Source organism: Dermacentor albipictus, chromosome 9 (assembly GCF_038994185.2).
Source record: "Dermacentor albipictus isolate Rhodes 1998 colony chromosome 9, USDA_Dalb.pri_finalv2, whole genome shotgun sequence".
Taxonomy (NCBI): Eukaryota; Metazoa; Arthropoda; class Arachnida; order Ixodida; family Ixodidae; genus Dermacentor; species Dermacentor albipictus.
The window spans coordinates 66279794-66293754 of record NC_091829.1 but is presented as its reverse complement, the minus strand read 5'-3'; the positions used below and the strand labels follow the sequence as shown (position 1 = coordinate 66293754).

The following is a 13961-nucleotide window of genomic DNA, read 5'->3' as shown; positions in this document are numbered from 1 at the left end:
TATCGAAAAGACATATACAGGTCTTGTGAACCTGTGCGAACCTCTCTTCGCCTGCTGATCAGACACTCACACCATACTTCACTGTGGTTTTTCTAAAGCAATTACATGTCACGCAAGCATTATACCTGCAAGGTTCCAGGCAACTAGCATCCTCGAGGCACCTCCATGGACATTGCCAAGACCACTAGCGAGGTTTCAGATACCCATAGTTATGAAGAAATCGCACGTTTCCTCCATTGGCTTGAAACAGCTCACCCTGTCCCATATATTTACATTATATAGTGGGACTGTACAAGTACATACCGATGGTTCGGTCACGCCATCTGCCACAACGGCCACATTTGTCATCCCACAACTTGGAATTACTCGGTGATTTCCGTTAGACCACAAATCGACATCTACGGCTGCGGAACTGGCTGTTCGTTTTATGAGAACGCAGACACCTCATAAATGGACGGTATTCTGCGATACAGATCAGCGCTACAGGCGCTAAAATGCTTCCTAAAGAAAGGATCATACTGCCTGCTCGTGCTGGAAATCGCCGAACTTCATCACAATGCCGAGTTAAGTGGCCACAAGATCACTTCTCAATGGGTGTCTAGTCATCGTGGTGTGATTGACAATGAACCCGCTGACGGTGGGGCAAGATCGGCCTTCTCTTCCTCTTATGAAGTGCAGATTGCCTACTCGCGACCTGACACCAGTTCTATGATCAAGGCGCTCATGCAGGACCTCATAAAGGCATACAGAGTCCACGAGGACAACATTCACAGACACCTGCATTTTTTACCCAGACGGTAAATTCTGTATGTCGCCGAATATTACGCGGAGCAAAACGTCATTGCTACACAGGATTCGCCTGGGCGCTGCTCTCAACCTTCAATACGCGTACTTCATCGGCCAATCGAACAGCACTGATTGTGAACACTGCCATGTGCCTGAAACACTGGAGCACATACTGTGAGATTGCTCAGCATATATGCTGGAGCGAAGGACGTTAGAAAGTTTCCTAGCCAGCGTTGGCAGGCAACCACTGCCGGAGGAAGCTATCCTTGCAGCCCATGGCCTCGCACTGCAAGTTCAGTGCGTGCAACGGAAGTGTTGTTGAAGTTTCTGCAGGACACCAAGCTTGACGAGCGGCACTAGCAAGGCAACTGTCTCATATACATAAGCACTTACCACTTCTCTTATCATCATCATCCATCCCAGTACTTTCACTCCTCTTCCCTCTTTGAAGTAGTAGCTTAGCGCAAATAAAACTACCGACACAAGGAAAACAGACAAGGATGAGCGCTTGTCCTTGTCTGTCTTCCTTGTGTCCGTAGTTTTATTTGCGCTAAGCTACTACTTCAAATATGGACGACCAACTAGCCCAACAGTCAACTCTACACTTCCCTCTTCCCCAGTGCAGAGTAGAAGACTAGCGCGTACTAGCTCAGGTCGACCTCTCTGTCTTTCCTGTAAATAAATTCTATTCTATTATATTCCTTCGGCTAAAACCTATACCGCCATATGTGATACCCAAGTACTGAAGCGACTCTACCTGTGGAATGACTCTCTGATCATATACTAATGATAACTGTATTGGCCCGGAAAACGAAAAGACAAGGACTAAACTTTTGTTTGCCTTTAGTGACAGATGAAGATTGTAAAGCCACGTCTCTAGAGTGCAGAGGTACGTTTGCAAGAGCAGGTAAAGAGAATTGATGTCTCTTATGCTGTCGAGAAAAAATGCGACGTCATCTGCATAGACATACATATTTACATCCTGGAACCATGGTGCTGAACTCAACAGGCTAAATAGTACAGGAAACAGAACAGCCCCCCTGTGGCACCACTCTTGTCTGGTTGAACTTTGTTGAAGAAAAGCGGTTTTGAAAACAATGACATTTTCTGTTTCTTAGAAATTCGAAAATGTGTGCTGTTATATATCAGGAAAAATCGTTGGACCTTAATTTTTCCAACAGCAGTAAGTACTCGATACTGTCATAAGCTTTCGCTACATCGAGAGTCACCAAAGCACAAAATTCTGTTCTATGCCGAGCAAGTTGGATAAGGCTTTCCATGCGCACACCAAATAGAGAGACCAGGGGTGCTATGCAGGATGCGTCGAGTTTGGCGAAACTCGGGATCTTCACGAGCTCTGGCGACACCCCAAGATGAAAGCACGAATGGTACCGAGACACAGTTTATCTTTCGACAAGCCTCCAGTTTCATTGGTTGATCTAGATTCACTCTGGCTGGCTATCATTCCTTGGGCGTTGCCTTCTGGGCGGTCGACAAACTGGGGATCACGTGATCGTACCGTCGGTGCATGGTCGCGCCTTCTTTCACTTGTTTGTCGTTCCACCGAGTGCATTACACGAACAAGCGAGTGATAAAACAAATGCATTTAGTACAATATTATTGGTTAGTTTAACGTGGTTTAACAGCATTTTAAAGCTTACAAGATGTACACTGAATGTATATTCGACTAATTTGTAATTTAGTACGCTTCGCATTATACCACGAGGGAACGCTGTGGTGGCGTCATCACATACATTCATCGGGCGAGCATGGCGGCTAAGCATCGGCGATGCCCAGTGTAAACAAACTCGTACTACGAGCTTGCAGTGCGCGACGTAGTGATCAGGCTCGACGATGACCACTATTTCTTGGATAGTTCTGTTGCTCCGTGAGCAATCTTTCCGTGCACCCCGAAAGACTGCCAATAGCTTAGGCGATTTTACAGATCGCAACGCGTACCTACTGTTCACGGCACAATCCTGAACAAACAATTTATCCGGTGCTGCTTATGTGAGTGCGCTGAGTTCCTCCACTCTGCGTGACTGCGAGCGTCACGAATATTGCACAGTGTGTGCAAAAGGAAGACAGTCGATATAGCTACGATGCGACAAAGAGGTGGTGCCGACCATAGTTCTCGCAACCAACACAGTGAAGGAGGCATCGACAAACTGCAGATAAGTATACTTCTACTGTTCCATATTTAGCATAATAATAGTGCACGGATTAAGTCACTTTCGTAGTAACGAACTGAATGTCCAGCAGTTTAAAAAAGGCATTGAGAGCCAATGAGTGCTCGTGCTGTTACATGTACGTGGGCCCGCGAAAATATGGAAAATATAAAGGTAACCTTCACTAACTTAGTGGTATAACAGAAATTCATCAGCGACATTCAGCCCGCAGAATCTATGAAAGAGTATCTTTGTCCAAGTGAAATATCAATAGCAGGTACTGATATAAAGCAGGAAACTTATGCAAAAATTTAATGGGTTGAACAACAGCACATGGGAGGCATTTCCGAATCGTGATCGCCACGTTACCGATATCCTTGAAAAATGTTTAGAATCGTTGGATTCTACCGGTTATCCAATATGGGACATAAACCTGGAGGTTAACAAAGAAACTAGAGAAGTCGAGGACTGTGCAGAAAGCGAAGTAACAAAAATTGTTGGAGATAGCATTAAGGCAGGAAGACAGTGGCGTAGTAAACCGTGGCAACTGATATGCTAGTTGAGATTAAGAAAAAAAAATGGAATCGGTGGGCAGGCAATGCACGTCTTCAATCACTTGTTGCCAATTTATAGCAGGTGATTACATAAGCATGAGAGAATGGATGTCAAGGAGAGAGAACTGCAGCTGAGGATGGTAGAAAATTGCATAATGGGACAAAAATATGATGTTTGTAGGCATAGGATGCAATCAGCTCGCATAAGAAGGGATTGTAGGGAGCGCCATTGATTTTGCAGTGAACAAAAATAGGTTTGTGGTGCTGACAGTAGAGACTCGTGAAGGTGCGAGGACACCTCAGCTGTTGGCACACTAATAAACATTACAATTGGCTCTGAAAAAAACCTGTTATGAAAAATAAAGCAATGTTATCCCGACAAATTGTTTTATTATGCATACACTAAAGGCTTCCACAGTTAAGGGCAGTTAGTACCAATAGTGCAATGAGCATTTTTATTTGTAAATAATGGTTTATATGCGATTGATTCATTCCAACAATCCACTTTTTTTGCAGCAAAACATTCTGCTGCTGGAGGCATTCAACCGCCTGGTGGCAGTAGGCGAGCGCCAGGCACATGCTCTTGAGTGTGGCAACAGTAGCTCTGCAACAGTAGGATCAGTGCCCTCACTGCTTTCCAGTCGAACCCCCCCCATAACACACCTTACAAAGGAGCTTTCAGTTTATTATTTTGTTTATTATTCAAGATCATGAATAAAATTATTGCAGTAAACATTGTGCTGTGCATATTGGGACACTTGTAACATGCACTTGATGTCTCTTCAAAATGGGCAAACACGTAAGACAACCTGTGCCACTATTGGACCGTGTAAATGAAAAAGACACTAATGCAGCATAAACGTCATTGTGCTGTTTGTTCTTTCTATGTGCAAGAATGCAGTGGGTGTTGATTAGCTACAATATGAACGGTCTGTGTATTTCACAATGAAAAGACAGGAAACGGCATGACCTTAATAATGCTATCACCTATAGACTGTGCACATGAATGCAACACTCCCCGATTTAAACGTGCCATTACATGCATGTTCGATACCACATATTCTTTAACAATGTCATATATTTGCATGTACTAATTTTCACACAGCTTAAGCCCATGCGCAGCTCACTTGTGATGTATCCATTTCATAGGCCAAATAATTGTACACTTTGTCCTTTTGTGTTGTATGAAAAGTGGCATCCTCTCGTCGGATACAACTTCACAAGACAGGAGAGGCCCCGCCCAGATGACCAAAGCGCAGCAGCCGATTGCCTCCATGTCTAAAGAAATAGTCCCTCTCCAGTGAGCGGGTATTAGTGCGTCCAGCGGCACGATGTCAGTGTAGAGTGTGTGCCCATTGGTGCAGGCTTGTGTTCACCTGCCATTAAAGTGCAGGTTCTGCGGCCTCCTAAAGCCGTATCAGACTATAGAATCACGTAATGCCTTACACTGGTTGCATAGCCTTTAGCAACTTGATAGCACACAGTGATCAGGAACAGAACTCTATAAAGGCACTCCAGCAAAGCTGGCTGGCCACACTTCCATTATGAGGGGCTGTAAACAGTTCTCGTCAAATATTCCCATGACATCCTTGAAAAAGAGGTGGTGTTTGGCACTTTAGAAGCAAAAACACATTACAGTGAATGTTGTGTACCACGTTAAAACAAACTGAGCTTGGTTATCTGCACAGCATGTAATGGAAGCTTGTGCTTCACATAGGAAACAAAGTGCTCTGTCCAGTAGAATTGTCGAGTTCGCTGTGGCACCTATTATGTCATTAGTGTCAACATACAAATTTTCAAAGGCCATTCATTTCACCATTATTTTTGTATGACGGTTCTTTCAATCAGTGCTTGTATTACATGAGCAGGTGGATTTGATTGCAAAGCTTTGTTTGCAAACCCTCAGACTTCCATAACTGTGTGGCAAGGCACCGGCATGGTGTCGAATAGCTCACACTTCCTCGGTCCTGCACCAAAGAGGCCCAATGCTCTATTTGAAGTTGGATCGCGCAACAATTCGATGGCACACAAAGAAGAGTAATACACACAGCAGAGCGTTCTGCTGTGTGTATTTCTCTTCCTCGGTCCTGCACCAAAGAGGCCCAATGCTCTATTTGAAGTTGGATCGCGCCACAATTCGACGGCACACAAAGAAGAGTAAGACACACAGCAGAGTGTTCTGCTGTGTGTATTTCTCTTCTTTGCGTCCCGTCGAATTGTTGTGCAATTCAGCTTCAAGCTTTTATACCAATACAATGAGTCTTCAACCTCAACAACGATCTGGTTATTAAGCCAAAATGGCACACGTCTTTGAAATGTCCCAACAAGAATTAGCTCTACAACAAATCACCACAAGCATAAAATTTTGCTGCACAGGTGTATGCACGTGCCATATTCTGTACCACTAAACTCACAGGAATCAAAGGGGCAAGCATTAACCAGCCTTACTGCTGCCGTTACCATCCACATCATGACACCAATAGAAAGACAGTGCTGCGTTTCAGTAAAGGGAGTGCCGGAGGGAAAGGCGTGACAGCGAGGCTTACAATAAAAATAGCATTTACAAGACATGTTCAATGCCAAAATATGCTGCATATCACTCATCCTACTTTGGCATTGCGGCAAGCTTTTACACGTTTGAGCATGTCACAGTTTGTGTAATCATTGGTCTAAAGCTGTAAAAAAGGTCTATTCGCTCTGCAATCTTTGTTTGTATCATGACAGGTTAAAGACCAACTTTTCATTGGCATCTGCACCACATTTCTCCCGATATGTAATTTTGGCTTGGTGGTTCACATCTTCACGCACACCGAGTTCTGCAGAGCATTGGATCTCCATTGTTCTACTGCTGACGAATTAGAGCCCCATTATTAGAGGAAAATATATGATTTGTTCATACAGAATAACGCTGCCCCCCCCTCCCCCCAAAAGAAATTACACTGAACCACTGGCACATGCACCAACAGTGAACACAGCAAACACTGTGAAGTATTTTCTTCATGCAAGCCAGCACACTAAGATTCTTAATGCATTTTCATTTTGCCATACATGCATAGGCACAACCGGCTTGGCGCGACATCCGCATCTCGCACTGCAATTGTGCACTGCCTTGCTGTTTCATAGTGTGGTCGATAGATGACGCATGGCCAAAGTTCAGCATTATGCATACTGAGTAACTTTTACTAAGTAATCTCATAAAAAATCCCAAGTTCTTTATGAGATTAGCATTCACAGGGTATTTCACACAATTTGTGATATCCATTTATCTAGTTATACTTCATTAACCTCTTTTCCCAAAAAGTGAGCCATTTTGAAGGCACCCTGATAGACAAGTAGAACAATCGGTAAAACGTCAGCAACCAGCGAAAAAGTCAGTATCATAGGCTGCCGCATGTGTGATGTCGGTCACACAAAATTTAAGTCGGCTACACAGAAGTGACAAATTTGGCAATATGGTTCGTCTAGACATTGCTTCAATGCTAATCACAGTAACGCTGACATTGAAGGCACCTTAATTCCTACGAACGTTCCGTCGACACACCCGACTACGTTCGTAATGTTTCCGCGAAGTAAGAAGCGTTCTTTCATAAATGCCCGCTCAGCCGCAGTCTTCGGGAAAGCCAGCCACCGCTTCCGCACTGCCGCGTCAATAAGCGCATCAGACATCTATGACACAGAGGCTCACAGTAGTTTTATGACGTCCAATGTAGCGCTCGGCGCCGACGCTTCCCGGAAAACTCCCAGTCCCGCAGAAATGGAGGGCGCAGAGGACTTGCTCTTCGACGGTGAGCGAATGAAGCCCGCCACGCTGTCTCCGCAGACGAGAGTCTTCGCCTAGCTCGTCACACAGCCAGCGCACTGACGTCTTCGACAGGCCAAAATGACGCTGAAACTCCACGGCGGTCATGTAGGTGAACGGGTCCGGACGGTCATACTGACGCTTGCTGCCGCTGGATGCAATGGAACAGGCTGCTGCTGCCGCCGCCATGTTCCCGAGTTGAACTCGGAGGGGGTTTCGCGATGTACGAGTTTAGCACGAGTTCGCCTGTCAATCAAAACCAGAGGTCACGCCCCGCGCGAGGCATGTCACTCGTGCGCGCACCCACTACAGTTGGGCCACGCCCAACTTCCGGCAACAGCGACGCGGTGTCAAGCTGAGAGGCATCAACAATCTTGACCGCCAACATAAAACGCGCACAACGCACTGTCATCGGTGATGTACTGAGCACCACTATAAAAAACAGTGTTGACTGTCGCTGGCTTATGCATACATCTCGGGCTGAGATGGCCACACAGCACGGTTTCATGGCGTGCATTGTGGCGCGTAGCGCACAGTAAATAATTATCGGCACGACACTGTAGCTGCTTACAAGGCGTCGATGCGCCGTGGGTGACGACGATGCTGAGGAGTGCGTATCGCAGCAGTCGTTTGAGATGACTGCTCTGTCAACGGTGATGTATCGGAGCCACAACGTCGTAAACACGATCAGCGTCCGAGAATCGCTCGCTCTTCTAGACCCAGTGCAATGGCATTTCTTCATCACAAACAGTGCGCCCTCAACAGTTCCAACACGTTCCTCAGTTCGAAGTCTCATTTCACAACCGCACACAAGAGCCCTCACCTGCCAAAATGCGATTGCTGCGGTGTCGTTACGATATCCTTCTGCGATCGCTGCTGGCTCCAGCAAAAGTAATCCGCAAGCACCTTGGTGCGCACAAAACACTCAAATACTGCGTACATGCGCTCAGAGGCACTTTCAGTGGGCAAGCGATGACAAGCGATGAATTGTGTCGATGGGAAGCACGCACTTCTTCGCAATACATCGCCGAGGCTTCGCGCACAAAGATAAACTGGTACGTTTTCACTAAACTGCATCACTACGGACCGCCATTTTACAGCGACAGCCGCTGCTCTCGTATTTATGACTAGAGCATCGTTTTTAGTTGGTAGAGCGGGGGCCTTAAGGCGCCTGCGACGAACAGCCGCATCACGACGCTGCGTTTCCATTCCCCTAATAGAGAAAGAGTGGTGATCACTGACATTATTGAGAATAGCACTGTAGCGCCCCTAGGCGACTTCTCACCGTATGAATTGCCTCGTGCGTGCGACCCGCTTCAATGTATCCGCTTCTAAGCTTTCGCCTCACTGTCGCCACTCGCGGCAAGAAGTGCAAAATTTAATAATTTGCTCGATCACCGTTTGTCATCAGAAATTTCTAGCATTCAAAACGAAAAACAAACACTTAAAGAAATAAAAATGTTTGTTATTTTAATTGTTGTATTTTAACGTATTCGTTTGAGCGAAAGCGCAGGTGCAAGAATGCGCCGCATGTACCCTGTTCGCATTCGATTTAGGATAGAAAGATAGTTCTCGAAAGAAGAAGCACGCCCTTGACGCGCCCGGTTTTATTTTCCAAAACAAGAAACCAAAAATATGAACTTCTAAGCTTAAGAAACTATATCATGAAAATTATTATTAACGATTAGAATTAATTTAATATCACATTTTCATTAAAAAAAAACCTATTTAGGTATTCATTCTTTTTCAACCCACTGCCGCCCGATTCATGGCCAATCCCCCGTAGTGGGTTGTGCTACATCTACAGGCTCCAAACCAAACCAAACCAAACCGGAAAAGGCGTGGCAAGCGGCTTACGGCAAGTGTGCAGACAGACAGCGGGACAGTCATGGTATTGCTAAGTTGCGATAATCCGTTGATAACAATACGCGGCGCTGGCGCGTTTCGTTGTGCAGCCGTCTGCGCTTGAAACGTAGAAGCAGCGTGCCGCGCAGGGTGCGCCCATGTTGTCATACGCGGCTTTTTGTCTACATATTTTTTAGCCTGCAGCCTTCGCGCGTTTCACGCTATCTCCGTTCACTGACTGCCGTCGAGCAAACTCGGGTAAAACTCGGGTGAACGAGAAACTCGACGCATCCTGCATAGCACCCCAGGCCAGAAACTTGTTTGACTTGGGTTCAGTTGCGAAGTTTGATATATGTGATCCATCATGCTCTCATATAAAACTCTTTCATTAAGTTTTACCACATTTGACGTAAGAGAAATAGGTCTAATATTGTCAAGATCGTAGCCAGCTCTTTGTTTTTTAATTAGCGGCATTGTCTTAGCTGTCCTTCATTCTGGAGGACTCCAAGCATGTTTACAGAATAATTCACCGTGTTCCGAACGCAGACATTGTACAAAAAATGTTTAGCATGGCATGGGAAATGCCGTTAGTACCTGGGGATGAGGGAGGCAGAGATGTAATGGCATTGGAAAGCTGACACTGTGACTTCCACAAAGTCATCTGCAATGGGAGGTCTCAATGGCCCATTCGGCAAATGTGATGTTAAGCGTTGCGCTAAGCCCTTCTTTATGAATTCTAAAACAATAGATATCTGGCGTGGGGAAAGAATTATCGACGCATTATTCGCGGGTGTTAGTATGAACTTTCTATATCGAAGGAACCTCAACAGAGCTTTTTCGTGCTGGGCTTAGAGAGAAAGTCGTGCTGTTTTTCATCACACTCGTCTTTGGCATTCGATACTGTTCTCTGGAATGTAGCAGATGCGAACTTATAATCACTCTGTTACTCGGAAACTGATTGTAAAGTAGCTTTTTCCAAGCGGCTTTTCGTCATTTGTAATCCCGTGTACACTCCAAGTTCCAACAAGGAGAGGTAGTACTTTTGTCTGCTAACATTAAACTGAGCCTTTTTAACGGAACATTTTATTACAGAGCAAGGCCTCATGCCTTTGATATCACCCGGCACTCTTATCTGGGAGTTGAAGACTGTTTTCAAGAAACTCTGAAGTTTCTGGTAATTGACAAAAGTGCAGGCTGGAGACTATATAAAGAAATAAGAGGGCATACAATATCAAACCTGATAGATTATCATTGTTTGAGGCAGAGTCGACAGTCGACCACTAAGTGTTGACAATTCCCGAAGTGGCAAATGTTAGATCCAACGCTGGTTTAGAAAGACCTTGAATAAACGTAAGTCATTTCTTGCTTAAGGAACAAAAATTTTGATTAGTTTCCCAGTCCAACAATCGCTTTCAATAGGAGTCCGTTTTGAAACCCCAAGACACATGATGCGAATTGAAGTCTCCGGCTTCCGCAGTTTTATTTCCTGCAAGATTTAACAAAGTTATCAAGGTAAGGAATGTCCTGAATACCTGTGGGAAAATGTGTAATAATTAAGGAAAATGGGCAACAACCAGGTTGGATACTGGTAGAAAATTTAGTGTTCTGGCATATTTTAGTTATCAAGAAAGCAAATCCTCCGCCTCTTGATGGACTGTATAATCGAAATAAACGATAATTTATGTGAAAAATCTTGGCTATTGGAGCTAGAAGTTCTATCGTCGCGCTACATGAACACGAGCCACCTTGTTCTTCACCTCAATGAGTGACTCACTGAGCAGCACTTAAAAAAAATGGCATTTGGGAAGATTGGCCGAAGTTCAACAACTTTCCGTTACCTACTTCGAAACACAACATTCACAACATAACATTTATTTTATTTATTTTAAAGGTACACAATATTGTGAGAGTATGTTCCTTAATTAAAGGTTACTTGAATAAAGGTTACTATGCCATTTTTGTGTATAGGTACACAAGATTGTGAGAATGTGCCCTTTAGTAAGCGTTACCGTGCTAATACTGTGGGGCTGAACGTCTCTAGAAAACGGTTGACAGTCAGACATGAAAACCTAAAAAAACGGTTGACAGTCAGTCGCACAGTCAGTGGGAATCATGCAAGTGCCACCATTCCGAGGAGTTAAGGCGAGTTGTATCACTGGGTCCTTCACACTCCAGAAGGGGATTGGGAATGTAATGAAGGACCCTACACCCGCAACTCTGGTCCAAAGCGGTCTGTGTCTTTCCATTGTATTCAGCCTACTTGTTCCGCGCTTGCGCTGTTTCCCGTGTTAGCCGCGTTATATTTCAGTAAAGCCGGTGCACTTTTATTGGCCAACCACGTCTTTCCGGAGACCAGCGAGCCGTTCCATGTTGAGGATGTTAGCAGCGTGGACGTGCCGTAAGAACGTTCGCTGCCGAATCACTTGCTCGGGATCCGATCTTCCGCTGCCGTAGGAAGCCATTTGACTGTGCCTCTCCTTGATGGCCTGAAATTGTCGGTAAAAGCAACGCGTCAATAACAGACACGGGATTTCGTTTATTGAAGCGAATCCTTCCTCGACTACTCCGCCCACATTGCAGGCAGTGACTCGCAGTGTAGGCGACATCTCGGCCTACTGGGCATGTGCTGCCGAGTAATTATGTATGTCGCTTGGTATGTCGCTTGTCGCCTATTCTTGACCGATCGCCCCTAACATTCATGTTCCACTGTGATACATAAACCTTAAAATGTATCTCGAGATACGTCTAGTGTTTCTGTGTGACCCTCGCACAACCTCTCACCAATTCTTTTTCCTTCGACCTTCGTCGTACACAACCTTCGTCCTCATGGAAGCGGCAGCTAACTACTACAGGCGACGAGGCCCGTTCACGCATCATCCAATACAGCTGCTGCTGCCTCGCTAACTCAAAAAAAGCTTGACGTCATTTAGATTCCAGCATTGCGTTAGATCAGTATCTTTTTTATTATGATGTCAGAAATGTTGAGCAACAAAAGAGTGTGCAAAGGTCATAGACGATTATTGTGATTTGTAAGGGAATGCCTGAACGCTTTTACAAGTCCATTCGCTTCTGCCGTTTCTTCATTGTGAACAAGGCTCCCGTGGGGGAGCCGAAACGTAAATAACTCTTTTAAACCATTTTTGGTCGGTGTCCAGACCTCTTCCTTTTAAGTATGTATCATCCCGACCAGACGGGCTTCCGTCATACTCTCAACTTCATTCGCTTCTTTAAAGCAAATGATGCGCTTGAAGACACACCTACATTGCAGTGAGTATATATGGGCAGAGTTATTATTTCCATTGCCTAATTCCGTATGACACAAAGCCATTAACAAGCACATCTGTCATTCTCCTCTCCCGCCATCAGGGACCTCCCTCACAGCCGCCACAGGGGTAGAGATGACGGCTATCCTTCCCTGCACCTCAGCATCTAAGCCTTCAGCACGTAACAGTTGCTTGGGCTGTGGAATAAGGCATCCCAACGGCGATCAGCTTTGAAAGCTTTAGCAGCCTTCTTTAGTGAAATTGACATTGTATGTATGCATCAACGCTTTGTACGTCCTTGCGGGTTATTGTTAGGCAGCAGCATTCTGTGTGGATTACAGAATGATCAACGGGCTGTTTTCGATACTGACTGTTGTTGTTTAAGCACGATTAGGTGATGTGCTTTATTCCCTTACCGTTTCTTTTTTCCCATCACTTCATATTATCGCCCTTTGCTCATTAGACAATCCCTTGTTTGTGCCGAAACCGGCGACACGACAGTTGCCAACATTTCCAATGCAATATCAATCAATCAATCAATCAATCAATCAATCAATCAATCAATCAATCAATCAATCAATCAATCAATCAATCAATCAATCAATCAATCAATCAATCAATCAATCAATCAATCAATCAATAAACCAGACGTCCCAATGCTCTCGCGCGACAACAAAGTTGTTTCAAGGAGCTATAATAGCTCGAGTTTTGTTTCAGGGATGAACGGGTCTCGCCAATCTGTTGCGCGAGACTTCGCACCGGCGCCTTTGTACTCCGCGGTGATAATCTGACCCCAGCCGATCATTAAGCAAACCGAAAAAAAAAAGTCGAGGCGTTTCATCCTAGTTTCCTTAGCATTCAAGTTTCCGTGAAGTATTCTCCTGTACACATAGCAGTTAAGTTTCCACCGTTCTCGCGTTCCGAAAACTTTCGCAAGGAACTGTGCATATTCGGAACTACAGATCGCGGTCAGACTGCACCGCACAGCGCGCATGCGCACCCGTATGGCCGGCCACTGGAGCTGGAATAGGATCATGATTCGCGCCCAGTCGAGGAATCCCACCGAGGGCCACAGCTTGGTGTCCAGGTGGAAGTAGGCGTAGTTGCACTGCAGCACCTGGAAGTCGCTGAACCGCTGGTCTCCCCCCGACCGCACATGCAGGTCGGTCTCGGGAGACTCGGTCAGCGCCACGTACTCGTCCAGGAACCCGCCTGTCAGGTCCCTGTTGAACAACGGCTAGGGTTAGAAGTGCTCGACTGCTGTTGCCACGCAGATTTCTCGGGTAGGTATTGCAATAACAGAGCATCGGGCGACAAACGCTCGTTGGTCGATGAATTGAAAAGAAAGGGCGAGTAAGCATCAGAAAGTCGTCTTAACAACTTTTTGTGCGCAAACAAAGAGGGACGAAGAATAAGAGCAACACAAGGACGAGCGCCAACTAAGCCGACTCGCAGTTATGCTTCAGAAAGTCGGTTATAAGTGCAAGATGGACCCTGATATATTCTTATAATATCCTCTTTTATCAACTGCCTTTGCTGAGTGTCA

General features: G+C 45.4%; 1 protein-coding gene and 1 long non-coding RNA gene across 4 annotated transcripts in view; one reads left to right on the top strand and one right to left on the bottom strand.

Moving 5' to 3' along the window:
• LOC139050086 (uncharacterized) overlaps positions 1 to 13961 on the top strand; it is a 174409-nt gene that overhangs the window by 21713 nt on the left and 138735 nt on the right. The window lies entirely within an intron of this gene.
• The window catches only part of LOC139050083 (uncharacterized), a 25765-nt gene continuing 22871 nt past the window's right edge, over positions 11068 to 13961 (bottom strand). For all 3 annotated transcript variants that reach the window (XM_070526284.1, XM_070526285.1, XM_070526286.1), the window contains 2 exons: positions 13416 to 13638; positions 11068 to 11638 (listed from right to left, as the gene is read on the bottom strand). In XM_070526284.1, the coding sequence (XP_070382385.1) occupies positions 11477 to 11638; positions 13416 to 13638 (385 nt within the window). In that variant the 3' untranslated portion in view covers positions 11068 to 11476. The remainder of the gene's footprint in view (positions 11639 to 13415; positions 13639 to 13961) is intronic.